Below are 26,089 nucleotides of genomic sequence, written 5' to 3'. Positions count from 1 at the left end.
GCCGCTTCCCGCGTCCGAGGCTCCCGCCCCATCAGGCCGGGCTCATCTCGGCGAGCGCCGGGGAAGAGGCTCGGTGCCGTCTCGGGAGGGCGGGAAGAGGCTTCCCTGAGGAGAACTCGCTCGCCTCACGGAGGGCGCCGGCTTCCCCGCCGAGCTGAAACCCGAGCCGCTCGCCTCAGCCGCCTCCCGGGCGGCGTCCGCCCCTTCCAAGGGCGGGTTTTCCGCGCCTATGAAAAGGCGAGGCGGCGCTCGGCTTCGGCAGCGGCGCGGACTCGGCAGGCGGGCAGGTGAGGCGAGGCGGGCGGGTCTGTGCCACTTCTGGGGCTGCGGAGGCCTCGAGGGCGCGGCGTGTTCCGTAGAGAGCGGGCCCTCGCTAGCCTGGCGGTGCCTGGGCGCCGGCCCTCTTCCCCTCGCCCGCGGGCCGGCTGCTGGGCCGGCGGAGAGCGGGCGCTGCCACCCTGGGGACCCGAGCGAGGGCTCGCCTCAGTTTCCCCCGCCTGGCGCGGGCAGAGTGCCTCTGAGCGCGGGCAGAGTGTCGCTTTGCCTTCCGCTTGGGGCGCGGCGGGCGGAGAGAGGCCCAAAGTCCGGGCACCGTCTTGGGAGGGGGGCGCCTGAACTTTTCCGCTGCGATGCAGAAATGGACTTCTGCCTGCTAGGCCTCGCAAGTTATTATTATTATTTTATTATTTTTGTTGAAATGTGCCTGTCGCCCTTCATCCGTAGATCTCAGGGCGGTTCACAGAATAAAAATACAGGATAAAAACCACGAAACTAATATTAAGGACAAGAGAAAAGCATACCAATACCATGGGCATAGCTGGGGGGGGCAGTTGCCACCCCAGTCAATGAAATTTAATCAAAATACATAGCAAACTGAGGTTCTGCCCCTGCCCCAACAAAAGGCCTGCCCCTGATAACAAAAATCCTGGCTACACCCATGCTCCTCTACTCCCCACCACAGCTCATTTTGAAAACTTGAAAAAAATAGCTATTTTCCCCATGCTGCCATATCTGTTTCTGGAAGTGTGGCTATATGATCTGGGGTTCTGAAACAGGGCTTCCCAAACATGCGTCTCCAGCAGTTGTTGGACTAAAATTTGCATCGTCCTGGACTTCTGGTCCTGTTAGATAGGGATGATGGGACTTGCAGTTCAAAAACAGCTGGAGAACCAGGTTTGGGAAACCCTAGTGTAATGTGGGGTGCTAGGCTGTCCCCCATAGCCTTATTTGCAGTTGTCATTTAGGGTCAAATTGCATTTCCATGAACATGACAGTTTTGATGGGAGAAAAATGTTGTAGGTCTTGAAGGTGATAATATTGGGGGTCTTGAAGATCACGGAGATAGGATGTGGCGTAGACCAAGACTTATTTGGGGGTTCAGGGATGTTTTGTTTTCTGAATGAGCTGCAGTTTCACCTTTTGTGCAGGTAAGTGACATGCCATTTTTATGAAATAAGCAAACAGTAACTTGTGGAAAGCTGAGATGTAAATCAACCTGTAATAATAATAGAATGAGGAGGTAGCTTGCCCCACACCCTGACCTAATATGGTTTCCAGAGGGGGGCGGGAAACAGTTGTTGGATAATAGAAAGATATAGAAGCCCCATTTACCCTAGACAGTCTACATGTGCTGGTATCCACTCCCTGTTTTGCCTTTATGTGGAATTTAAGGGATTTCTTTTTTAAAAAGCGGTTAGCTCTCAGCCTCCTCCCTCAGTCTCGTGAAACAAAACCTGACTAGGAAGCAGATATGTTTTTACTCTGGTGCATGTGGACATATGATGCCAGTGTGCTGTGCCTCACCTCAGGATCTGCTGACCAGCATCCCTCACCTAAGAGTGGGTGGAGGGCAGTCCTACTCCAAAGGAAAAGCAGCCTCAGGGCCAAGATCCAGCAACACTCTCCTGACATTTGCTCCTGATCAGAATTGTAATTCAAAACATCTGTAGGGCAGCAGGTTTGGGAAAGCTGGTTTGGACTGGGAATTGCTTCAAACAGTGGTGTGCAGGTAGGAGAGAGGTTTTTATGTCTGGGTTGGGGGGTGGGTGCCTGCATGATGGGGAGGTGAGTTTCACTCATATCTTCCTGCTCCGTTCAGTTTTAAAAAAATCACAGGCACACATGTCTGTGTTTGGTTACCACGAGACACACTGGTTTGGTCCTGAGAACAGAGGTCCCCCTCCAGCCACAGGTGGTTTGTGCCTCTTTTTGTTTTTTGTATGAAAAGGCCACACCTGGGTTCTTAAAGCTTGATTCAGTGTTCTTGTTTGAAGGGTAAAGGTGTCTCATTTAGCATGCTAGTTTTATAATTGCAGGATAATAAAGCCGAATAATGATATTCTAATTGGTGCTGCAACAAGAACCAGTTAAACAAGTCCATCAATTTCTGTATAAAGAGCCAGGAGCTGAAGTTGGTGTTTCCTAAGCTGTTCTAGCTTGTACTTTGGGAATTGCTTGGGCTAAAGTAGCATTTTTGACCTGCTTCTTATCACCTGTGCGGATTCCATGCTAAAAACTCTGTCACAAGAGAAGCTGATTTCTCTCATTTGAGTGAACTATGAAAATTAAGCAGATGTGCACAATCCCCTATGCTGCGACTTTTCTTTTTTGCATAATTTATTCTGCTTCTGGGAGTTGTAGAAAGGAGCCATAATGAGTAGCCTGCCCCAGCCTGAACTACAACTCCCGTCAGCTCCTATTAGTGCTGCTGTTGAGAGCTATAGAAGTTTTAGTCCAAAGCAGCTGGTGGATACCAAGTTGAGGAAGGTTGATATTAGGCATTGAAACCTCCCTTCTCCCTCCTTACTAATGAAAACCATATTCCACCGTTTCTGAGGCTTCTGAGATTTCACCAGGTGTGGTGCATAGACACCTCACAACCATAAACAGCCCTTTGAAAAGGAGGGGCAGATTTAGGCATTTGGGCAGATTTGCAGCATGCATTGCTGCTCTGGCTTCTAAAAGCCTTTCCAGATGATTGTTTTACTGTACATTCAATAGCATGGGTGCTTGTCTGATGGTTGCCAAAGGACTTTGCTTCAGCTAGTGCTGTTTTGGTCTGGCTGGTACATTTGAGTACATATGGGATGACTTCCGTCAAGCAGTGTCCTACTGGGACAGGACTTGGGAAAACTTTTAAGTTCCTAGTCTTTAAAAGGTGATGCTTGCTCTTAGGATTTGGAAACTTTTTTCCACCCCTACTCCAGAATTGGTAGCCAGTTTTCTTTGCATGGGGCTAACTAGATGAAAGAGTCACAATACAACCAGGTTTTGTTCCACTCTAAGATTTTGTTATAATCAGTTTTCCATGGTTGGGTAGATTAGAAAACATGTCCTGAGCTTGTAGGGAGGCCTTTGCCAAGGGGAGTCTGTTTGAGAAGACTTAAAGAAAGGAATTGAGAACAAAGCTCTGATTAACTTGGGATTGTTCTGCTTGAATTTTGAGCGTCTTGTCTTATTACTTATTCATTTATTGTGCTTTCCTCCTGCCTTACATCCTGCACTTGCCCAGGGCAGAAATGCAGGCATTGACAACCAAATAAAACAGCCATATAAAAATAATATCCTCTAAAAGCACATTACTTGGTAAAGAAGAATGTGAACAGTTAAAGCATTGTATTTATTTCATAAAATTTGTACTATGCTTGATTGTAAACAGAACTACACTCAAAGTGGTTTACAAATAAAATCAATAAGATTTAACAATGATGTAAGACCTTCAAAAAGCTAAAACAACAATAGACTAAAAAAAGATTAAAACTCACATCAGCTTTCTAAGCATCTGTCTAAACAAAAATGTTTTCAGCAGGCACCCAAAATAATACAATGAAGGTGCCTGTCTGATGTAAATAGGTGAAGTATTTCAAAGCGTAGGTGCTACCACAGTATAAAATCGAGAGCTTGCAAATGTGTTTTATGTGGCACCTGTAACTATGCGAGTTCTGCAGATAGAGGCCATCAAGTAGACGTAGATGGGGTAAGGTGATTCTCGCAGATAAACTGGCCCCAAGTTGAATTTACAACCAGCAGGAAAGAAGCAAAGACCAGACCAAATGCTAAATGGGCAGTCGTTTATTTTTTCACTTCTTTTTGTTCTTCTGGCTATTTTGTAGAGGCGAGAGAAGAACTGAACACATACCCCCAAATTAGCTCTGAGGGTTCCCACAACTTTCTGCAGCAGATTTGATACAGGGATTCAACCCATAATTTTTATTATTTTACTTTATTTTACTAAATCCCCATCCTTTCTGCCAAAAATGTATTTCAGAGGTAGATGGGGTAACCCAGTGAAGTTGACCCATCCAGTCCATCATCCTGTTCTCACAATAGCCAACGAGATGCCACAATGGGAAACCCGTAAACAGGACCAGAGCTCAAGAACTCTCTCCCCTTCTGTGGTTTCCAGCAACTGGTGTTCAGAAGCATCTTTGCCTCCAACTGTGGAGGGAGAGCTGGAACATAAGAGCAATCTCCCCACCTGTGATTTCCTGCAACTAGCCTTCCGAAGCATTGCTGACTCTGACTCTGTCGGCTGAGCATAGCTATCATGTCTAGTAACCATTGATAGCCCTCTCCTCCATGAACTTGTCAATCCTCTTTTAAAGCCACGCATGTTTGTGGTCATCACTTCTTCCTGTGGGAATGAGTTCCATCGATTCTACCCTGCATAAATAAGGACTTTCTTTTGTCAGTTCTGAACCTTCCATCATTCAGCTTGTGGATGTCCACAAGTTCAGGATTCAGAACCGTTGGCAAAGACAGCTAGTTCTTCACTCAACATATAATAGATTTATGGAAATCAGTGCCACGCGGGAGTGCCAGCTTCCAAGCCAGCCTCTGTATCTGTGCCTTTTAACTTCAATTTGATGTGCACTGACATTTGTAGGGGATGATCTCATTTCCATGGTGTGAAATGGCTTCTTCTGCAGGTCCAGCTGATGTTGAAGGCACTGCTAGGGTGAGAAATGGTATTAGGAAACCCGGGCACACCTTTTCTGGTTAAGTTAGTAACCTTTGCCGTTATTTGATGTTGTGACGCCACTGACTTAGGTTTAAAAAATAAAAATTAGGCAACCCTAGATTTGCAGTGCCAACTAGATTTGCAAAGCGAATCTCAACGTCAGTGTCTCCTACAGAACTAAAAGCAGGAAGTAGAGATTTGAATGAATAAACCTTGTTATGCTTGTAGCTGGCAAATGAAAACCATCCGCTTAAGGAAAGTTGCTGACCTCCTTTTTCCTAATGAAATGTTGCAGAGGGGCAGAGCAGTCAGCGCGGCTTTGATGTTGTGTTTTCCACTGCTGTGCATGGGGCATGCAAAATGGATGAAAATTATTCTAAATGGTTATGATATCCCATGCTGCTTATTTGACTATGCCTCATGGCAAATAAAACAAGAGTAAATCATTACATTTACACATCTGTAGAGCTCTTTGGGATACTTTGTTTTCTAGCTTTTTTATTTCCTTGAGGGATAAGCTGGGGGGTGGGTGCAACTAATTATTAAGACTACTAAGGGAAATTAAAAGGGAGAAATCCTGTACTTGTGTTCTGCCAGCAATGATATAGCATCATAGAACTATAGAGTTGGAAGGGACCCAGGGGTTGTCCAACCTCCTGCAATCACAGCTGAAGAATCCCTGACAGATGGCAATCCAAGCTCAGTTTAAAAACCTCAAATGAAGAAGAGTCCATCACCTTCCATCAGAGTCCGTTGCACTATCGAGCATCTCTTGCTGTCAGACAGTTCTTCCTAATTTTTAGCTGGAATCTCCTTCCTTGTCATTTGAATCCATTGGTTTGGGTCCTCCCCTCTGGAGAAGCAGAAAACAAGCTTGTTCCATCTTCTATGATTCCATGAGGTCAAATTACCTCTCCTACAATGCATTGCAGTTAATGTTAGCAGGAGGTGGGTGGGTGGAAGCTCCTGCTGAAGCCAATGAGAGCTTTTTTCCGCCAATGCTATTTGCAGCTTTGGAAGAGGAGAGAATAAGGTTCCTCTCCTAATTTCTACCTCTTTGGCCTAGTATTACCTAGTGATTTCTAACTACACCATAAAAGTGGTAGATAGTTTGGGTCCCAGCTACTAATTTATTACCACACCCTTTTCTTGAAGAACTCTTGAGGAGAGCTGGGTTCTGAAGTAGTCTGAGAACCAGGCAGTTTACAAGGCTTAATCACCAGTCTGTGGTTTGTCTCTGGAGCTTTTTTTTTTTTTTTTTTAAGCTGTGGGTTTGGGTACAGAAACTAGAATCTGAACGTTATGTTGCAAGATGTACAGCGCAATCCAACCCATGTCTACTCAGAAACAAGCCCTTAGAAACGTGGCTTTGCCACATTTCCAAAATGTGTCATCTGGTTAGTTTCCTCTTAGAATCCACCAGATCTTTACTTTAAAAAAAAACCATGTATTGTTTTGTGAAAGAGAGTTGGGTTTCCCAGGAAGCTGCTTCTCTGATGTGAGTCCTTATTTACATCCGGAGATGTGCCTGGCATGTTCATAAGACGAGCTCTGCTGTTGGTTAGTCATAGCAGTCAACTTTGTATACAGCATCATACCCAAATACATCTGTGCTCAAAGAGGGTCACAAAATGAAACGGTGCAAGTAAAGTTGCATAATAACTATACTTACTTAATTAATTAAATAATTATTAATTACAGTGGTGCCCCGCAAGACGAATGCCTCGCAAGATGGAAAACCCGCTAGACGAAAGGGTTTTCCGTTTTGGAGGCGCTTCGCAAGACGAATTTCCCTATGGGATTGCTTTGCAAGACGAAAATGTCTTGCGAGTCTTGCCATTATTTTCTCGCTCCCCCCCTTTTTCTAAGCCGCTAATAGCCTTTTAGCAGCTCAGCCACTAAGCCTTTAATAGCCGCAAAACCGCTAATAGTGCTAATCCGCTTAGCCGCTAATGGGGTTGCTTCGCAAGACGAAAAAACCGCTAGACGAAGAGAATCGCGGAACGGATTCTTTTCGTCTTGTGAGGCACCACTGTAATTAAATAATAATCATCTCACTTTAACATAACACTGAAGAGAAGCAACGAGTGACAACTCATTTAACGTACACCAAAATTTAAGTGAGCTTGAAGTTTGGCAATAGGCCAGTTGACAGTACCCAAGAACTTTATGCCTCAACCCCAAAAGTCATAAATTCTGCTCATGGTTCCACTGGGAGCAGCTATATTAAGTAAGAGCTGTTTGACAGTGGAACGAACTGCCTCAGAAGTGGTTGGAGCCTTTTTAAACACTAGAACTCATGGACCTCCAAATGTTGGAGAATGTTGGAAGTTTCAGGACAGATAGAAGAAAGGACTTCTTCATGTAGCACAGTTACTTACTCCCACAGGAGGCAGTGGCAGCTACCAACTTGAGTGGCTCCAAAAGAGGATTAGACTTATTCTCGGAGGAGAGGACTGTTGATGTTCTTAGCCATGATGGCTATGCTCTGCCTCCACATTTGGAGGCAGCGATGCTCCTAAATCCCAGGTCCTGGAAACCACAAGCGCAACGAGTGCTCTTATGCTTGGATCCTGTTTGCGGGTTTCCCAAAAAAGGTCTCTGATTGGCCCCTGTGCGAAGAGGATGCTGGACTAGCTGGGCCATTGGCCTGATCCAGAGTCTGTTCTTATGTCTGTGTTACTGGAACCTGGGCTTGTGGTTAAGCTCTCTCCTTAAACATGAGCTGTAACCAAAAAACCCCACGCAGCCTGGGTTTGGAGAAGAGAGACTGGAAAACGATGTGCTTGGAAACCATTTCAGTTCCACATTACTCTGGTTTTGCTTTTACTGGGGGGGGGGGGGAGGAAGACTTAAAACAGTCTGACTCAAAGCTTTGTTTGAAGAGCTGAGTTTTGAAGCAGGCTTTGCCTGGTTCTTCCAGACTAAAAAACCATGCTCCTTGTTTCCTTGGCAGCTTGACATGACTGAGGCACAAGCCTGTGAACGAGGCTAAAAAGTGCCCGCTTAAAAGCTTCATCTTTTGCGTATGACAAATTTAAATATTAGATTTGCCTCGTGTTTGTAGATGGTGCAATACCACACGTGTATATTTGCATTTTGTATTTTCCTAGATTGGTGAAGCCTGCTCAGACTAAGCCTCTTCAGACAGCACGAGTGGTGCTGTTGCTGTGGATTCTCCTGGCTGGGTGGGGCTGACTCTTCTGAGGAACTCTTGAATCAGTAGAATCCCTGCAGTCAGTTTGGTTCTCCACCAGAAATTTGACCTATTATCCACAATTTGGCTTCTGCCCACTCCCTCAGTCATTAGAGTGGCGCTATATCTGACATCACACATGGCTGGCCACCACTGGAGTGATTTGTTCATTCATTTGATCGGGCACAAACCACTTGTTTCTGGAACACAGTTTCCTGCTTACGGGTTTATCACAGGAATCTTGGTGGCCACTGTGAGAACAAGATGCTAGCGAGACTAGATGGGCCCCCAGTAGCCAGACTCTTCTTAAGTTATTTTGTGCTTTCTGCTGTCATGTGTGCTGTTCTGGGACAGGCAAGGCTGGTAGAAAAATCCATCAAAGCACTTCAAGCCCAGAGGTTGCTCTGTGGTGCCAGATCTCTGCTTCACATCAAGATGAGTTTTGTCATTGTTTGCTTCTTCAACCAAGTTTGTCTCCCAACACAGCTTACAATTAAAATGCCCACAGTTATAATAGGGGCATGTGGGGCTGTGTGGGGCCACCTCTTCGGACACAGCCCAGGTTCAAGACAATTCCGGGGGTGGGGTGCTGATGCTAAAGATGCCAGCACAGTAAAAGAGGATTTCCACTGATTGCAGAATCTCTGGTTCATATCAGTTAAGAACATGAGAAGATCCTGCTGGATCTAGTCCAGCGTCCTGTTGTCACAGTGGCCAGCCAGATGCCTCAATGGGAAGCCCACAAGCAAGACCCAAGTACAAGAGCAACTCTCCCCTCCTGTGTTTTTCAGCAACTGTTACTCAGAAGCAGTGTTGCCTCTGACTATGGAGGCAGAGCATAGCCATTGTGGCTAGTAGCCTTCAATAGCCCTCTCCTTCATGAACTTGTCCTTTAAATCCAGTTACAGATAGGTAGCCGTGTTGGTCTGCCATAGTCAAAACAAAAAAAAATTCCTTCCAGTAGCACCTTAAAGACCAACTAAGTTAGTTCTTGGTATGAGCTTTCGTGTGCATGCACACTTCTTCAGATACGTGTGCATGCACACGAAAGCTCATACCAAGAACTAACTTAGTTGGTCTTTAAGGTGCTACTGGAAGGAATTTGTTTTGTTTTGTCCTTTAAAGCCATCCAGATTGGTGACCATCACTGCCTCCTGTGGGAGTGAGTTCCATAGAAAAACCATACATTGCATGGAAAAGTACTTATTTTTATCTGACCTGAACCTTCCAACATTCAGCTTCATTGTACTTCCATGAGTTCTAGTGTTATGAAAGAAATTGGGGGGAGGCATGTCTCTATCTGCTTTCTGTATGCCATGCATCATTTTATAAATTTCTATCATGTCACCTCTCTTGCCTTTCTCTAAACTAGATGGCATTTGAGGAGTTTTAACTGAGAACAGGCTGTGCAGAACTGCCCCATGCACGCTTGAAAATCTTTGGATTTTGTTGTAGTTTAGTTTTGAGACATATGTGGTGGGGGTATTGCAACTCCTTGGGGAAAGGATGTGTCTAGATGTTTGCCCCCAAAGTAGGCAGGGCTGTTCCTCTCCAGTACTGGGTGGTACCAGGTGGCTTAGCAGCCCCTCTCTCCCATGCCAGGAGAGCACTGCTTTTGAAGTCAAATATTATCTAAATCACCTCTTCTTTTTATTGCAGATAATCATTGGCTTGGGAAATTCCAGACCAGGTGGCTGTCATGGTGAGTGATTCCTGTTTCCACAGCATGTACCAAGCTGTGCCTGGTACGCTCTGAGCCCAATAAACAGGGCCATTGTTCTGTGACATTGAGTTGGGGAAATAAAACAGACGGAAGACTCACTCTTATCAGAGCAAGAATTATATGATCGTGCCATGGGAAGGTTCCAACAGAGCTGAAAGTTGGCAACAGAAAGGTCAGGGCTTCTGGGTCCTCATAAATCCTCTTCTGCAGCCTTCGCCAACCTAGTGCCCTCCCAGTGTTGTTGGACTACAACTCCCATCAGGCCCAGCCAGTGTGCTGGGAGGGCACCAGGCTGGCAAAGGCTGTTCTTCTACGTATCATAATTCCCCAATTCTGTCCTGTGGGAACTTAACCTATATATGCTTTTGTAGGGGGAGGAGTCAGACCCCACACTCTTTTGGTTAGGTAAACAAGACAAGAGAATATTTATTGCATTTTTATCCCACCTATCCTCCAAGGAGCTCAAGGTGGTATACACCCTCATTTTATCCTCACTTCAACCCTGTGAGGTAGGGTAGCTGAGAGATTGTGAATGGCTCAGAATCACCCATAGAGCTTCATGGCTGAGGAGGTCCTGACTAGGTCCTTAGCCAACACTCTAACCACTTCACCGCACTGGCTCTCTTATACCAAGTGAAGATTATTGGTTCATAGAGTCCAGCATGCCTTACTTTGAGTTGTGGTAGTTTCCTTAAGCTTTCAGGCAGGGATCTTTTTTACCACCTGAGATCTTCCTTTAGCTGGAGTAGGATCTTCCACCTACTCTGTGTGTTCTCTGGGATTGAGCTGCAGCTTTCCTAATCTCTACTGGAATTTGGTGTTGCCCACTGGCAACAGGTAAGCAACAGACATCATAGCCACCATTCTGAAGAAATATAGCACACCTCACCATCTCTGTGCTTTTGCTACTATGGCTTTCAATGAGCTATTTGGAGCCCAGTTGAGTTATTTGGAGCCACAACCACTGGTATATCCCTTTTTGTGATGGCATTTAACAGCTGATATTCTTTGGCTTTAGGCAGGAAACCGGGGAACTATCAAAGGAGCTTCCAACTTCAGGGCAGATGAGGATGCCCAGAAACTTCGTAAGGCCATGAAGGGACTAGGTGAGTCTCTGCCCCCCCTCTCTCTGATGGGGTGGGGAACTTCAAGACCAGGCATTAGAAACCAGTGGCCCTCCAGACCTCTCTGTCTGGCCCTTGGGGCTCTCCACAGACCACAACTCTCGCCAGCCTTGCTCTGTACCCTTCCTGATGCTTTTGCCTGCCTGGAGTGTGTCATTGGCTTGTGACAATTACCTCTTGGTTGCATGGATGAAGGTAGGTATATATTTATATAAGTCTCTCACTTTTACATTGTGGCTGGAATGCTTTTGCCTCCACAAGGGAATGCAGCCCTTGAGCTGGAAAGTGTTCTGTGTCTCTCATGAAACACTCATTATTTTTCTTCTGTCTCAGGTCAGTGGTTCTGCAGGCTTTGGGCTAATAGCCATGGGATTTAAACAGTTTTAACAGAACAAGCCATTAGTTCTGTATCAAGGGCTGTCAAAATGGCCTTGGTTATCTTGCATCTATGTACTGTATACATAAAAAGAAATTATCCACAGAGAATGGTCCGTCTAGCATGGTCGCTGTCTACTCTGATTGCCATTGGCTCTCCTGGGTATTGGGCAGAGGTCTTCCTTTCTTTGATGCTCAGTCCTTTTAACAAGAGGCATGATGGATTAGACCTGGACCCTTCTGCATGCAAAGCAGGCACTCTAGCACAGAGCATTCACATCTCCCACTCAGTTCTACAGATTAGAGTTGTGGTGGAAAGGCAGGAATTGCCTGCCAAGCGGTGTCCCCTCCACCAATCTGCTCAGCAGAATTTTGGACCCCATTGTGCCATAAGCAGAGTCTAGAAACAGTCAAGGTACATCACACCAAAGACCTAGGTGGACTTGCAGGTGACTTCCAGGAAGGTAGCCAAGCCACACCCTTAAAGAAGAGTCTCATTTATCATTGAGGCTCTCAAAACTGAAAGTGTCCTTTTTTTAAAAAACTGAACCACCGGGGTTCGAGGAGGACTAGAGAATAGCTTATTCATAGCTCCACAGAAGATAAGTGTGATTTCATAGAAATCTGTATCCTAATGGATCTAGGACATGACAGCTGTGAATTGGTATAGAAAAAAAGAAGAGAGGAAATTTAATTGCCAAATGCCCTAATAACCTGGCAACAATGTATCTTCCCTATTTAAGGACTAGTGTTTTCCCATTGGAAGAGAGCAGAGCTGGGGTTCCCAATAGCTCCCTTGGTGGTCTTGCACAACCTCGCCTCACTAGTCTCTATATTGACCCATGCTCAGTCCCCTTCATTCACATCCACCTTCTTAGGCTGCATGTGCATCAACGTGTAAACTAGTGGGTGTGCATGTGTGTCTGTGAGCATATTTACACTTCTAGAGATAATTGTTGCCTTCCAGCTTGTCAGTAGTTATCATGGTAAATTGATGTCATTGTCTTCCCACCCCCACGTGGGTTTTCTTGCTTGAATTTCAAATAAGTTGGTTGCTTTTCTTGCCTCAGGTACAGATGAAGATGCCATTATTGACATTGTGGTTAACAGGAATTTGGCCCAACGGCAGGAGATTAAGATAGCCTACAAATCCACTATTGGGCGGGTAGGTGCATTGAATAGGAACTATGTAGTTCCTTGGTTCTCTCTTCTCCCTGCTCTCCACCTCTAGTTTTTGAGATTTTAGAAGTTTTATAGTTTAAAATCTGTCATGGCAAGTATTTATTTTTTTACAGATCAGCCTATAATGCTTCACCTGCCCAAAAGACATATCTGTGTCCTCCCTTGAGTCTGCTTCCCCCTCACCTGTGGTTTCCCCAACTTTTAAATAGCCACTCACTTACCGTATTTTTCGCCCCATAGGACGCACCGGCCCATAGGACGCATCAAGTTTTTTTGGGGGGAAATAAAGAAAAAAAAAATTATTTCCCCCCCCCAGGCACTTGCGGGGCCGGCAGCGGGGAGAAGCGCTCTTCTCCCCGCCGCCCACCTTCAGACCAGGTCTGGGGACAGTGGGGAGACGCGCTGCGCCTCCCCGCTGTCCCCGGAGCTTGCGGGGCAGGCAGCGGGGAGAAGCGCTCTTCTCCCCGCCGCCCGCCTTGAGACAGGTCCGGGGACAGCGGGAAGACACGCTGCGCCTCCCAGCTGTCCCCGGAGCTTGCGGGGCAGGCAGCAGGGAGAAGCGCTCTTCTCCCCGCCGCCCGCCTTGAGATCAGGTCCGGGGACAGCGGGAAGACACGCTGCACCTCCCGGCTGTCCCCGGAGCTTGTGGGGCTGGCGGCGAGGTCTCCCCGCCGTCAGTCTCCAAACCACTTCGGGAGACAGTGGGATGGCGGCGTTCCGCCTCCCTCTGCCCCCCGACCTTGTGGGGCTGGCGCTGGGACTCTCCTGAAGCCTGCATTCGCCTCATAGGACGCACACACATTTCCCCTTCATTTTTGGAGGGGGGAAAGTGCGTCCTATAGGGGGGAAAATACGGTAGCCACCTGTCTCAAGCAAAGAGAAAAAGCATGATTTCTTTCTCTTCCCCAGTCCTCTGCACGTTTATTTTATTTAAAATGATCTTAAATCCCAATATTACAAAAAAGTCAGTAAAATCAAAGATACAATAAACTGCTCCAGTACTGAAGAAAAACAAGTTCTGCAGTTGAAAGTATATACAGAAGAGGAGCCTGCTAACGAGTCTTCAGGCTGGCAGTCCAAAAATGTGAAGGAGCGGAAAGGCCATTTTTGTTCTTTAGCTGACTACAGATCAAGCGAGGGGGTGGTCAAACAGACCTCATCCTGGTAGGGAGTTCCACAGTCTGAGCGTGAACACTTAAAAAACCTTCTCCTCTGCTTGGGGTGCAGGGAAAACAGCAGGCTCATACGGCCACAGAGGCCTAGCGCAGTTGTAGGTCAGCAGGCTAGTTAAAAACGTATCTAATTTGGGGGAATTTATTTGCAAGGCTGGGCTGAATGTTGGACAGCAGAGCAGGGGTTAAGTGTCTCATCAGCCGTGCATGTGCTCTGGGGCCTTTGGCCTTTGGCAAGTCACACAAGTGCACTTGTTTGCCCATTTGGAAAATGGGACTATTGAAAACCTCAAGGGCCTGTAAAGCACCCTGTAAAGCACCAGAGGCCTGTAAAGCACTTATCAGATTATAAGTATGGTGAACTATGTTTAATAAAAGTAAGTAGCAAAGGTAGCAGTGAGTGCTCATAGTTCTGAGGGCTTTGGGAGGTAATAAAGGAATATTCCAGTGATGCTTACAAATGATTAATATGCATGCATCAGTCACCATCCATAAAAATGAATTTACAGGTCCTCTCCATTGGCAGTGATGTTAATAATTGGCAGAAGTTCTCAGCCTGTAGTACAAATATTTGTCTTAAGTAAACCTCTGTGAATCCAGACTATAAAATTCTTTGGAGTAAAACCCATTTTTTCTTGTTTGGCTAATGACCTCAAAGCAGTATGAAACAAGCTGTTCTTGTTTTTTTGTTTAAAGAAAGAAAAGGTTGGGTTCTTCCCCCCCAATAAGGTGTGTGTGTGGGGGGGGTCACCTTATTGCATTCCTGTTAAGCCAAGTGGAGGAGCTCCACTCTCACTAACTTTTCTTACCTCTGATGTGCTTTAAAGCACATTTTCACAGTTGCTTCTCTGTGAGATATTCACCCAAAACATGTCTTTCCCCAACAGGATTTGATTGACGACTTGAAGTCTGAGTTGAGTGGGAATTTTGAAAGGGTTATCATTGGACTCATGACACCCATCACTCTGTATGACGTGCAGGAGCTGAAAAGAGCTGTCAAGGTTTGCAAAGGCTTGTAATTGAAGCCCAAGTATGAGTGGACTCTGCCCAATAAGCATGATTCCTACAGTACTGTCATGTAAAATTGGTTGGGATGTAACTGGGATCTGCACACAGATCACGTAACTGGAATGCACATTTCGCTGGACAGGGCCTGGTTTCCAGAGTATGTGGTACTAGGATCATGGAATCATAGAATGGTAGCCTTGGAAAAGAGACCCAACCTGTGCAATGCAGGTATCACAGCCAGGAAGAAGAGATGGGAAGGGAAACAGAACTTCCAGTGGGTTCAGATAAAACCATGTTGCAGCCAAAGAAAAGTTGCCCTGGAGCAACCTGGGTCTGCTTTGGGTGTGATGGGAGGCTACAGGGCCCCACCACACTGGTGTTTGAGAGCGGGCACATTCTGCAACGTGCTGTTGACACAATAATAGTGCCCTGGTGGTGGATTTATTTCTCTTTCCTCTGTGCTGGGGTGCTTCCCCGTGCATCTGGACTATGGCACAACAGAAAAAGGAGAAGAATAAACCAGAATGTTTGTGGTATAAAAAGTAATCTGATTTCAGCAGTTTGTTGCAGGATATGCACTGTCTGGAAGTGAAGCAGAGTGACCACCCCAAAACATTTGCTGGCACAAGCCATCATTAATGTGCAATAAAAAGGGCAGAACCCTCTGAGCAGAATGAAAACCACTGTAGAATGAGCACTGCTGCATTCTCATCTGTACCAGTGGGTACTTTCCCACCCCCCCCATCTTGGTGTTTCTCTAAGTTGTTGGTTTTTTCCAAAGAACGGACTCCTCAGGGAGGTTCAGCATTTAAATTCTGCCTGTACAGTGGTGCCCCGCAAGACGAATGCCTTGCAAGACGGAAAACCCGCTAGAGGAAAGGGTTTTCCGTTTTGGAGGTGCTTTGCAAAACGAATTTCCTATGGGCTTGCTTCGCAAGACGAAAACGTCTTGCGAGTTCCTGCAGGGTTTTTTTCCTCCCCCCCCCCCTTTCCCCAAGCCGCTAAGCCGCTTAACAGCTGATCCGCTAAGCCGCTTAACAGCTGATCGCTAAGCCGCTGATCCGCTAAGCCGCTTAACAGCTGATCGCTAAGCCGCTGATCCGCTAAGCCGCTTAACAGCTGATCCGCTAAGCCGCTTAACAGCTGATCCGCTAAGCCCGCTAAGCCGCTAATAGCGCTAAGCCGCTAATGGGCTTGCTTCGCAAGACGAAAAAACCGCAAGACGAAGAGACTCGCGGAACGGATTCTTTTCGTCTTGCGAGGCACCACTGTATTGGGATGAGAACTCACCCTTTCTCCCTAGTGGTCATTCTGTTCATGTTCTCTGTCTGTCTGTCTGTCTGTCTGTTTATCTCTCTCTCTCTCTCTCAGGGGGCCGGGACAGATGAGGGCTGCCTCATAGAAATATTGGCTTCTCGTACCAACCCGGAAATCAGACAGATTAATGAAACCTACAAACATCGTGAGTATAAAGAGTTTCTTCCTGTGGTGTTTGCTTGTATGGGAGAACTTGGTGTTAGGTTGTGCCCAGATCTGTCTAGAAATCTTCCTTCCTGAATCGGCTGCCTGAGGTAGTTTCCTTGTCGTGTGGTGGGAATGAATGTGACTCTAATTTCTCAGTACTCTCTGGAGTACTTTCAGTAATCCTACCCCGCTATAGCCATTGTGTCTTGGCTTTCTTGACAGAGTATGGGGTTAGCCTTGAGGACGACATCGTCTCGGACACCTCCTCCATTCTCCGGAGAGTGCTGGTGTCTCTTTCCACTGTAAGTAATCAGGTTGACAAAGGCTGCCTTATGGCAAGCTTTCACAACCACCTCTCCCTCATTTCTTTCTTTGTCAATATTTAAGGCAGACATGCTATGAACCACTTGCGTGATGCTTGTCCATTGGTTCGGGACCCCTTGGTACAGACTGTTTACATCTAAGGGCATTTTTGCTGCCTTGGAATCTCCCCTCATTTAAGCGGGATACATTGGATCAGTGGTTCCCAAACTTTTTGGGACACACTTTTTTGGGGAATGAGTTCCATAAACTCATCTCCAGTGCCCCCTACCCTGCCCTATAAAAAAGCATTATTCAGAATAGTGCTTTACATGACCAAAGGATGATAATAACAAAATGAAATTCAAAAGAGTAACAATTAATTGCACACTTATTCAAAATCCAATTAAAACTGTTTAGTTTAATTAATTCAGCAAAATTGATGAACTAGATCCCGTGATACCAGTTTTTCAAAGTCTGATAGTCATTGACACCTATAGTGCCCTGCTAGGAAATTCCCACCCCCTGCATTATACTGAATTTAACCTATGCCTCTTGTTTCCAGGGCAACAGAGATGAGAGCAGCTATGTTGATGAGGGCCTGGCCGTGCAAGATGCCCAGGTCTGTAGCTCTTTGCACTTGGGGAACAGATCTTACTGCAGAAAAACACCACATTGGGGCAGCAGCTTATATCACAGTTGCCTCCTTCAGGGAAATCAGTTCTTCTAACCCAGGGCTATTTCTCTCTGCTGTGATTTTAAACAATGTGTGGCATAAGCTCCACCTTTTTACCTACTTGGAACTTGTCTGGGCTATTGGATGCCGCAGCCAAGCTCTTCTTTAGCCCTCCCTTCTCCCCCCACAGGCTCTGCTTCCCTCCCGGGTTTCCTTGTCCTTCTGCACTGACCTTTTAAAAATTGATGCCTTTTTATCTGCACTTCTCATTTTCAGTGTCTGTACGAAGCTGGGGAGAAAAAGTGGGGCACTGATGAGGCCCAGTTCATGAGTATCCTGTGCTCAAGAAGCAGAAACCACCTTTTGAGGGGTAAGAGGCTGAACATTTTGGATGGTTGTTGTACAGAGACTCCCCTTGGGCATCTGCGATGCTTTCAGAATATGTGCAAAGGGGAGGGAGCCCTTTCTCGTACATATGCCAAGAGGTAGGAATTTAAAGTGTCTTTTTACCACACTTAAGTGTAGGAAATTTCATCATCATCAACCTGAGTTTATTTGTATGCTGCTTTTCCATGGTAAAACCAAGCTCAAAGAGGTTCAGAACCACATACAGACTAAAATATAACAGCATTTCAAAGTAATGCATCAACAATGACAAAACATAACACAATTTTTTAAAAAAATCACATTAATATCAATCAGGCAAACAAAGATCTCATGTTAATAAACACTGAAACAATGTCTAACAATAAAATATAGGACATTCAGAGGCCATTTCTTAGCAATGGCAAAAGGGAAGCTAAAAGGCAAGCATGTGATTTGCCACATGACAGTTGGAGGTTTGTAGTCTAAGCAAAGGCAGTAACATGACTCTTAAGGGTGGAGCCAGCCCTGGCGTGACTTCTAAGGATGTGTAACCAGCCCTGACAGATACTCTTACTACAGTTTCCTTGGGACTCTTTCCAACTTAATTTCTTTCTCCTGTGGAAGAGCGTACATGAGATGCTCTTCTGGATTGCAAAATTCATACAGCATTTATATGCTGCCATAGTGCCTTTCTTTCATGCTCATGGAAACTTGCATTGACATGAACCCCACAGATTTCCTGGGAAGGAGATCTGCATCTTCCTGTTTTTTGCTCCACCAGTTCTTACAGTAAGAGTTGGCTTCAAGACAAGTCTGCTGCATTTGCTTTGCTACCACCTGTTGGTGCTTGTCTTTCATCCACTCTGTGGGTTTTTAATCCTCCTCCTCCTTCTAGATAAATGAAAGTTTGTGAGCCAGTGAGCAGTATGCAGAGCACTGTAGCTTGGAAGATGTGCAAACACAAGCAGCTTCCTGAACCTTTGAGGGCCTTTTGCATTTTTGCCTTTTAAGCTCAATCCAAAAATGGATTGCCTTGGCCAAACGTTAATGAATTGATGGAGCTGTAAAGTAAGGACACAGTTTGAGACTACACAACAACAACAACCTTAACTCCTCACACAAACAGTTTTAGAAACCCCCGTGTCTTTTCAACCCAACTTGCCACTGCACAGTATTTCTTTTTTCCTTTTTCTTTAATTCTTTCAACATATACAACATCACAGAGATAAATTAAGTGATTTATCACCAGAAGCTGGTGTTTAGGCAATACGTGCAGTTCTTATCCCAGACTACTTTTTGTATAGAAGGCAATAAATAGTTTATTAAGCAAAAAATTTTATAATGTGAGGGGAGCTGTCTGTTTTTGTTTTTAGCTATGTACATAATGAAACTGTGCTATTCATTTACAAAAGAGACTTTATGTTTCAAGCTTTGTGCCAATTTTATTATTTTTCTACAAGTGCTATTTGCCACTCTGTTCTACCAATTTGTCAGAGATCACCGTCTAGGTTCCTCCAGAATCTTCTTGTTATGCACCTGGGTGCTAGGAGAAGAGAATTTACTAAAAGTTAAAACTGTATAAGTTAATACTGTCTCCCATAAATGGATTGAGAAGAGCCAGAGACATTTTATCCAGTAAGTGGTTTTATTTGAACAAATACTTCATCCCAGAACTGAGCCACTGAGCGACGTGCCATTTTTACACCTCTATTACTGAGGCCAAGACCAATTTAAAATATCTCCTATAAACCATCTGTTGTGCCCATGTTTATTTGGATCAACACGTTATACAGTCTAGACAATAGAATCTGTTCTATCTCTTTAGCAGCGTTCAACTATAATCCAAAGGGGAAACTGATATGGTTCGGTGTATCAAATTTTCACAGCAACCAAGAGATTCTATATTCCTTGAGTTGAAATTTCTACAAATCCCTTGGGTGTGGCTGAGGTTGTGTAAATAGTGTCAGAGTTTGTTTAAACCTGCACTGTGGAGGAGTAAAGGGAAAATATTTCTACTGAACTGCCATTTTCTTATTTTAAAATAATCATAAGTCAAATATCAGAAACCTGGGAACTCCCCTAATGTTCTATGTTCTAGCTCATCTAAGCAGCAAAACAGAGGGCAATTTTAAGTGTTGTCGCCAGTGCTCGTCCTACTCAGAGTAAAGTCATTTAAACTAATAGACATGGCTAACTTTTGTCAATTAATTTCAATGAGTCTACTCTTAGTACAAATTAGTTGAATAAAATCCTAAATATGTGGGCTTCTAGATTTGGCACCTTTTTTACTTTTAATTTGCTAGTAAAACCCTCCTTCTGCTTTCCAGTGTTCGATGACTACAGGAAGATTGCTAACAAAGACATTACGGAGAGCATTAAATCTGAAATGTCAGGAGATCTTGAGGATGCCTTGTTAGCAATAGGTAAGTCATCTACTGAGCTGCTGAAATGAAACGGGGGATGGGATGGTCTTGTGGGGCAACTTGAAAGAGCTATGGAGGTGCCTTGCAATGATGGTCTTCATTTCTGCACCCTTCTCTCAAGACGTCCAATAAACTCTACATGAAGATTATCCAGCAGCCCTGTGAGATGGGCTTGACTGAGATAGGTTGGCTCAGGTCACCTGGTGAATTTCATGGTTTATGCCCAGGATAGCTAATGCAATGCCACCTTCCAGGTGAGCCTTCAAAGCTCCTTAATATCTGCAGAGGAGATTTCCCCCCGCATTCTGGTAACAGTTTGTTCGAACATGAGAAACCACTTCTTTGGTCACATCCAGACTGGAACTCATTGCCTCAGGAGGTTCATTTGCCCCCCGCACCGACCTTCCATTGTCTGCTGAAGGTGTTTTTATTCTAAAGCCTTTTGGCCTGCTGGGCTGAGGTGTATTAGTGTAAAGCTGTTTTTGTCTCCAAACTGATACTGTGGCATTTCTTTGTTTTACTGATTTCATCAATAGCTGTTAGAATTTAATATTTGCAAGGGGTCGTTGCAATAGAATGATTTATAACTCACCCCCTTTAACAAATAATGATCTTTCACGTAACCATAGCTAAAAACAAACTATGATTTAACGTGAACAAATTTAATGCTGAACAAGTTAAAACAAATCCAGGTTACAGCTCATGGTTTGTTTGGGGAGAACTAACACTTGAGGCAAAGTGGGTTCAGACATTTTATAATATATGTATTTTAATGGACGTGTTTTCTGTGTTGTTTTAATTCTGTTAGAGTTTAATTAAAAAGGTAAAGGTACCCCAGCCCGTATGGGCCAGTCTTGACAGACTCTAGGGTTGTGCGCCCATCTCACTTAAGAGGCCGGGGGCCAGCGCTGTCCGCAGACACTTCCGGGTCATGTGGCCAGCGTGACAAAGCTGCATCTGGCGAGCCAGCGCAGCACACGGAAACGCCGTTTACGTTCCCGCCAGTAAGCGGTCTCTATTTATCTACTTGCACCCGGGGGTGCTCTCGAACTGCTAGGTTGGCAGGCGCTGGGACCGAGCAACGGGAGCGCACCCCGCCGCGGGGATTCGAACCACCGACCTTTCGATCGGCAAGCCCTAGGCGCTGAGGCTTTTACCCACAGCGCCACCTGCGTCCCTACAGCGCCACCCGCGTCCCTAGAGTTTAATTACTTTTTAGCAATTATCTTTTATATGTTTTTAGCTTTTTGTATTTTATCTGTGTTGTTTTAATTTGTGTAAGCCGGCTTGAATCCTGGTCTGGGGGAAAGGCAGGATATAAATAAATATAATAATAGTGAATAATAAATAATGGCGACAGCCCAGATTCCTCAGAACTCCTTGGACAAACCAAACTCCTGTTTCCTTGGAAGAAGGCAGCAGCAGAGCGAGAAGTTTGAAACGCTTCTGTTTCAAAATAAAACCATAGCTTTTGTTTCAAACTGTAGTTCAATGTGATGTTTGAACTTTGCCAATAATAATATCATGACTGATCAGGGATTTGAATCTATGACTTCCCAGACCAGGTCCGACCCTCCAGCTCGTAGAATTGGAAAGGACCCCAAGGGTCATCTAGTCCAACCCCCTGCAATGCAGGAATCTCAACTAGGTCATACATGACTGATGGCCATCCAACCTCTGCTTAAAAAGTTGGACTCCAATTCCAAGCAGCCACAGCCAGCATATGCACTGGTTGGGGATGCTGGGAGTTGCAGTCCAGCAGCCTCTGGAGGGCAACAGGTTTCCCCCACCCTTATTCTAGAGAGCCCTTCATGCTTTCCCACTGGCTAATGGCTGCTGATGAAGGGACTCCTATGTTGGGCAGTTTCCTCTTGGCCAAGTACAGTTGACACCACACTTTCTTTCTTCAAAAATGCAGGCCCTCTGTTTGCTTGAAAAACTATATTCCTTGATCATGAGCTTGTCTGGTTCCTGCTCTCTTGTCTAGCTTTGCTAACCTCGCTTCCTTTGTTTTTCTCCTTGCAGTAAACTGTATAAGAAATAGGCATGCCTACTTTGCTGAAAGGCTGTACAAATCCATGAAGGTAAATGTTGTAGGGGAGAGAGAAAGGTTTGAATGTGCCTTGTTTGTTTGTTTGTTTGTTTGTTTGTTTGTTTGTTTGTTTGAATGCAAAAACCAAGTGACCAGTTGCTTGTTTTCTCTCCTTCCCCCCAATCAAGGGTTTAGGGACAAATGACGACACCCTCATTCGAGTGATGGTCTCCCGCTGTGAGATAGACATGATAGATATCAAGGCAGAGTTCAAGCGGATGTATGGAAAATCCCTCTACTCCTTCATTAAGGTGAGCTTGCATTTTTTGTTCATTTGTTTTCCCACTCAATTCCAGAACCTTTAAATTCCCATGTAGGCCTCAGGCCTAAGTGGCTAAAGAAGCTTTGAGCTGCTCTCTCTCATTGCTGTGAGGCTTGGGCAGGAGAATTCCCTGCAGGAACAATGTCCCCAAAGAGGCTTACACTCATGTGAGTAGCCTGGAGCAGTGTTTAATGGCCATAGCAAAGACAGATACAAACCACCACCATCCACAATGTTGCTCTCCAGATATGTTGAACTACATCTAGTGTGGCAGCGCCTGTACTCTAGAACTCCCAGCCTCTTGAAATCAGGCGGGCACCCTGACTGCCCTCTTTTCGGTGGCTGCTAAAATGGTTTTTGTTTAGACAAGTAGAATGTGGGTGTATGTTTTAATCTCTTTTTAGTTTACAGTGGTGCCTCGCAAGACAAAATTAATTCGTTCCACGAGTTTTGTCGTCTTGCGATTTTTTTCGTCTTGCGAAGCACGGTGTCGGAAAAGTTTCGGAAAAGCTTCAAAAATCACCAAAGTCTTCAAAAACCTCAAAAAAGGCTACCACACCGCGTGCTATGAGTTGCTCCTCAAAGTCAAGTCGCAACTGTATTAATGGTGTTAAGAAAAAGGAAACAAACTTGCAAGATGTTTCCATCTTGCGAAGCAAGCCCATAGGGAAAATCGTCTTGCGAAGCAGCTCAAAAAACAAAAAACCCTTTCGTCTTGCGGGGCATTCGTCTTGCGAGGTACCACTGTATTGTCAATTTTAAAACATTCAAAAGATAAAGTGTTGCTTTTACTGATAACTTTGTTTTAGTCTTCTTGTAAACTGCTTTGAGCTTTGCTTTTTTAGTCAAGTAGTGTATCAATTTTATGAAATAAATAAGGTAAATCTCCCATCAGTCTCTGTCAGCATGGCCTTATGGCAGTGGGGCTGATGAGAGCGGTCGTCCAAAACCTCTGGTGAGCACCCAGTTGGGGGACACTGCTTTAAACCATTAATCAAAAGCGTGACTTGACAATGGCTTCAAATTTCTCTTTCAGGGTGACACCTCAGGAGACTACAGGAAAGTCCTGCTCCTCCTTTGTGGTGGGGAAGACTAACAGCCCAAATGGCCTCTTGCCTTTTCCTGCACCCATGCTGCCTGCAGTCTCAATCTCTTGCAGTAATCCTTTTATGCCAGTTTTGCATCATGCTAACCTAGATTTTGTGTACTATAATAGGTTTGGAAATAATTTCTTCTTGGAATCATTGGCAGATAATATACGTGTGGGGAGCTCTGAATCTTTTTTGTTCCCTGGCTTCTAAAATTGGACCTGCAAACGTGTTTGTGATTTAAACAAAAAAACCCACAAAACCTGGCAACTCTCAAATTTCCTGCAGGTCCTCTTGACTAGGTTTCATTTCTCTATACTCCTCACTCTTGAAGGGATTTCACAGAAGGGACTGCTGACCACCCAAGTCAGCCTTCCTCACCTGGTGACCTCCAGCTGTTGCCAAACCACAACCGTCTCCATCCTTGGACATTGACTACAGACTGGTTGGAGTTGGTGGGAGTTACTCTCCAGAGGTTTTGGGCTGTATCAGGCTAGGGAATGCTAGCTTTAGTATTCTGTAGACCAGGCACATCCAACTCCCAAAAGACTGTGATCTACTCCCACTATAAAAATACTGGCAGTGATCTACCCATTGTCAATGCCAAGAGCTGTTGAACTTTTTTGGGGGGAGTTGCTCAGAGTTGTTGAGCTTTGTTTAGGGATTGATCAGGAGCACCACAGAGATCTCTTACTTTGATCCTGTGATCGACTGGGAATGCCCCCGCGATCGACTGGTAGGACATGCCTGCTGTAGATTTATAAATGCAACATAGGCCTTCCTTGCAGTCTGAAGTGAAACAGAGGAAACTGCCTTATATTGAGTTAGACCAATGGTCCATCTAGCTCAGCACTGTCTACACTGACTGGCAGCAACTCCCAAAGATTCCAGAAAAGAGTCTCTCCTGGAGATTCCAGGATGGTGCTCTGGGGCGCTTCCCCAAAGTACACCCCCCCACACAACTACACCATCGTATACAGGAGGCTACATAAGCATTGTTACTTAACTTCCCATGCCCACCAAAATCAGGAACAAATACTGCACAATGAAGGGGCAGTGCAGGATTTCAACCCTTGGCCTTGTGACTTGTACTCCTGCTGTCTTCATTTCCCCATAATTCTTTTGGGGTCTCAACAAATAAGGCCCCAAGGCATTCTGGGCAAATGGCAATGGCAGCAGCTGCACTGCCTGGTGCTTGCCTTACTGGTTCGGGGCTCCCTGTAATGACCCAGCCATACCACCTTTACACAGTACCCTTCATGGCAAGGGAGACTCGCTTTTCAATCAATGTATATGGCAGGGGTCTCCAACCTTTAAGACAAAAAGAGCCACTTGGACCCGTTTCCGAAGAAAAAACAACAACTGGGAGCCGTAAAACCATTGCGACATTTAAAACAAATATAACTCTGCATATATTGTTTCTTACTTTAATGTCCGATCTGACAGCGGGCGGGAAGGTGACATCGGGACGGTGCGTGACTAATGCACGCACCGCCCCCATGCGACGTCACAGCCAGTACAGTGCCCGCCACAGTGAGGAGTGTCGGGGCACACAATGCGCCTCCTCCCCTCGCTAGTATCCACCCCGGAGCCGCGGCAAAGATGTAAAAGAGCCACATGCGGCTCCAGAGCCGCGGGTTGCAGACCCCTGGTATATGGGAACTGCTGCTTGCATTAGTCATTTTAAAAATTGCTCTTTTTAGTAAATCTGGATATTGCCAAGTCCAGCCTCGTGTTTAGTTCCCAAAGTGGGTTGGACCTCATTCCCATTTATGTGTGGTTGATTTCAGGGATTTTGCCTTTTTTAAGAAAATCAAGTACTTCTGGAGGAAAACGAAGCCAGTTTCAGCTAGACTGTGCTTCTGCCTTCCTCACAAGTTCTTGCCCTTTAGCCACTGTGCATATTTTTTGAAAAAAATGTAAAGCAAAGAATTTCACACATGCTCTGAACAGAAAATCTGTGTCCAGAACAAAACATGTTAACAGCAAATGAATGCAATTTGGGTCCTGTTCAGAATACTAGAGCACTTATTTAAAACAAAACAATCCTCCCCTGCTGTCTTCTGTGGTGCAAGTTGTAAATTGCTGTGTCTGTATATATTCTGCTGCCAAAAATGTAACACCTTTTTGTGCCTTTCCTGTGAAATGCAAAAAGTTAAGAAACAGTCTGATACGAAGTCTCAGCACCAAGAGCATAAGTGATAAAGGTTGACTCTTCTGAATGTGATATAGATATGAGTGCAGGAAGCTCTGCCTTTGATTGGAGCAGAAGCATGAAGAGAAATCGTCTTCTCCACTCTTCCACTAGAGAGCAATTCTGATCTAGGAAACAGTTTATGTACAGCAGCTGACCCTAGTGTCACTCACTGCTCAGAAAACCCTCTCATCTGTGCTTTGAAACAAAAAACAAAAACCTGTCAGGTTGTGATTTACTTTTGTTTCATGTTTGCGTGAATTCTATTTTGCTTCTAAAAGAGTGGGAATTGAACCTGAGATTTGAGTCAGGTTTCAGTCTTCTAAAACTAGTTCTCCTTTAGAAGACAACCCTGACTTCTGGTTAAATGGGAAACAACTGTAAAGCCATTGCAAAAAGGTGGGAGTGCAACAGGAGGTTGAAATGGCATCATGCTGCTTGCTTTCCACTCTAATAAACCAAAGATGTGTTTGCTGTAAACTTT

At 45.1% G+C, this 26,089-nt stretch overlaps 1 protein-coding gene across 4 annotated transcripts; it reads left to right on the top strand.

The window, feature by feature from the left end:
- Positions 1–54: 54 nt before the first annotated feature.
- On the top strand, positions 55–26,085 carry ANXA4 (annexin A4). 4 transcript variants are annotated; one of them, XM_028741174.2, is made up of 13 exons: positions 55–287; positions 9,816–9,858; positions 10,898–10,985; positions 12,449–12,543; positions 14,620–14,733; positions 16,112–16,202; positions 16,427–16,506; positions 17,070–17,126; positions 17,457–17,550; positions 19,874–19,969; positions 21,995–22,053; positions 22,190–22,312; positions 23,360–26,085. In XM_028741174.2, exons 2-13 carry the CDS (start codon positions 9,856–9,858, stop codon positions 23,417–23,419), a joined length of 960 nt encoding a protein of 319 aa, XP_028597007.1. In that variant the 5' UTR covers positions 55–287; positions 9,816–9,855; the 3' UTR covers positions 23,420–26,085. The 4 variants fall into 4 exon arrangements, with proteins under 4 accessions (XP_028597007.1, XP_077787347.1, XP_028597008.1 ...); XM_077931221.1 differs by having other exon boundaries at positions 55–288; positions 9,813–9,858; XM_028741175.2 differs by lacking the exon at positions 55–287 and adding an exon at positions 476–661.
- Positions 26,086–26,089: the final 4 nt, after the last annotated feature.

The sequence above is a fragment of the Podarcis muralis genome, chromosome 7 (genome assembly GCF_964188315.1).
Source record: "Podarcis muralis chromosome 7, rPodMur119.hap1.1, whole genome shotgun sequence".
NCBI lineage: Eukaryota > Metazoa > Chordata > Lepidosauria > Squamata > Lacertidae > Podarcis > Podarcis muralis.
This window is presented reverse-complemented; position numbering and strand designations above follow the sequence as displayed.

Bases quoted from the DNA above. Each gene is read 5' to 3' on its own strand.
- ANXA4 (XM_028741174.2), top strand. The intron at 16,203-16,426 runs GTGAGTATAAAG...CTTTCTTGACAG, and splicing joins TAATGAAACCTACAAACATC to AGTATGGGGTTAGCCTTGAG. The intron at 19,970-21,994 runs GTAAGTCATCTA...TTCTCCTTGCAG, and splicing joins GGATGCCTTGTTAGCAATAG to TAAACTGTATAAGAAATAGG.